The 1,224-nt window shown below is 56.8% G+C and overlaps 1 protein-coding gene across 1 annotated transcript in view; it reads left to right on the forward strand.

Moving 5' to 3' along the window:
• The window catches only part of LOC105360255 (Interferon-related developmental regulator 1), a 6,542-nt gene that overhangs the window by 3,660 nt on the left and 1,658 nt on the right, over nucleotides 1-1,224 (forward strand). Inside the window, 3 exon segments of the mRNA XM_011497107.1 lie at nucleotides 198-673; nucleotides 760-1,013; nucleotides 1,115-1,223. Coding sequence (XP_011495409.1) covers nucleotides 198-673; nucleotides 760-1,013; nucleotides 1,115-1,223 — 839 coding nt within the window.

Consider the following 1,224-nt stretch of genomic DNA (forward strand, 5'->3'; position numbering starts at 1 on the left):
GGGGGGGGGGTGGGGTGCGTTGTCGTGGAGGGTCGTGTGCGTAAGTTAGAACGAGGTGTACGGGGCGAAAAACGGCGGTGTTTCGAAGGTGGTGGTGTTTGTGGTTGTGGTGCTGGTGGAGATTTAGAGATAGAGAAAATGTTGGGGGCGATAGCGGTGAGGCGATGTAACGTCGTCCTTAATACGATTGTCGACAGGCCATGGCGGAAAGAGAGCGGAAGTGCAATCGGACGACGATTCGATAAACGATGCGTGCAGCGTGATAAGCGGCCAGTCGGACAGCCGGAGCTACCTGGATGATATGAATGACAACGAGATGGACGAGGGCTCGCAACAGGAGGTGTTGGAGGAGAAGCTCCGCGATGCGATTGACGGGCTGACGCAGAAGAGCGCGAAGGGCCGCGTCTCTTGCTTCCACGGAGTCGAGAAGATCTTCGCGATAAAGTACGTGCCGGAGTTCCTGGAGGACAGGAAGGCGACGATCGCCGACGCCGTGGAGAAGGGCCTGAAGAAGGGTCGGGGTGACGAGCAGTCGTCGGCCGCGAGGCTCAGCACGTTGCTTTGCATTCAGCTCGGTATGTACGACAGTGCCGAGGACGTCTGTAAGGATCTCAAGTCCACGCTGACCTTTATCGCCAACGACAACACGGTGTCGGTAGCCGGCAGAGCAGAGGTGAGGGAGAATCGAGGGTGATTGAAGAGAGGGTGAAGAGAGGCCCCACCGGGCAGCCCTGGCTCATTTGCGTTTGGTCATTTCAGTGCTGCTGGGCGTTGAGCATGAACCAGTTCTTCTCGGGCAACGACGCGAGCGATACCATTGAGATCACGCAACTGCTGTGCAACATCTTCGCGGGCTCGTATCTGAAGGGGAACGGTGCCGTGGCCACGATATCGGCCGAGCTCGCCACACTTCACGCAGCCGCCATTTCCTCCTGGACCCTTCTACTTACCATCATGGCACCGTCCGACATTTATAATTTGTGCGCGAGCACGCGGACGGGCCACTTTATGCCGTGAGTATTAAACGAGCTAGTGCGCGATGGGACTAGGATCGAGAATCATTCGTCTTAATTCAAAAATCCCCGCGTTGTTGGTGCGCGCCACACTCACACAGGTCACTCAATAGACTGAGCGAGCTGCTGCTCTCACCTCACCTGGATGTTCGCTTATCAGCCGGTGAGGCTTTAGCTGTGATCTTTGAGCTTGGACGTGATTTTGCCGACG

This window comes from Ceratosolen solmsi, unplaced genomic scaffold (assembly GCF_000503995.2).
Source record: "Ceratosolen solmsi marchali unplaced genomic scaffold, CerSol_1.0 scaffold13, whole genome shotgun sequence".
NCBI classification, from domain to species: Eukaryota; Metazoa; Arthropoda; class Insecta; order Hymenoptera; family Agaonidae; genus Ceratosolen; species Ceratosolen solmsi.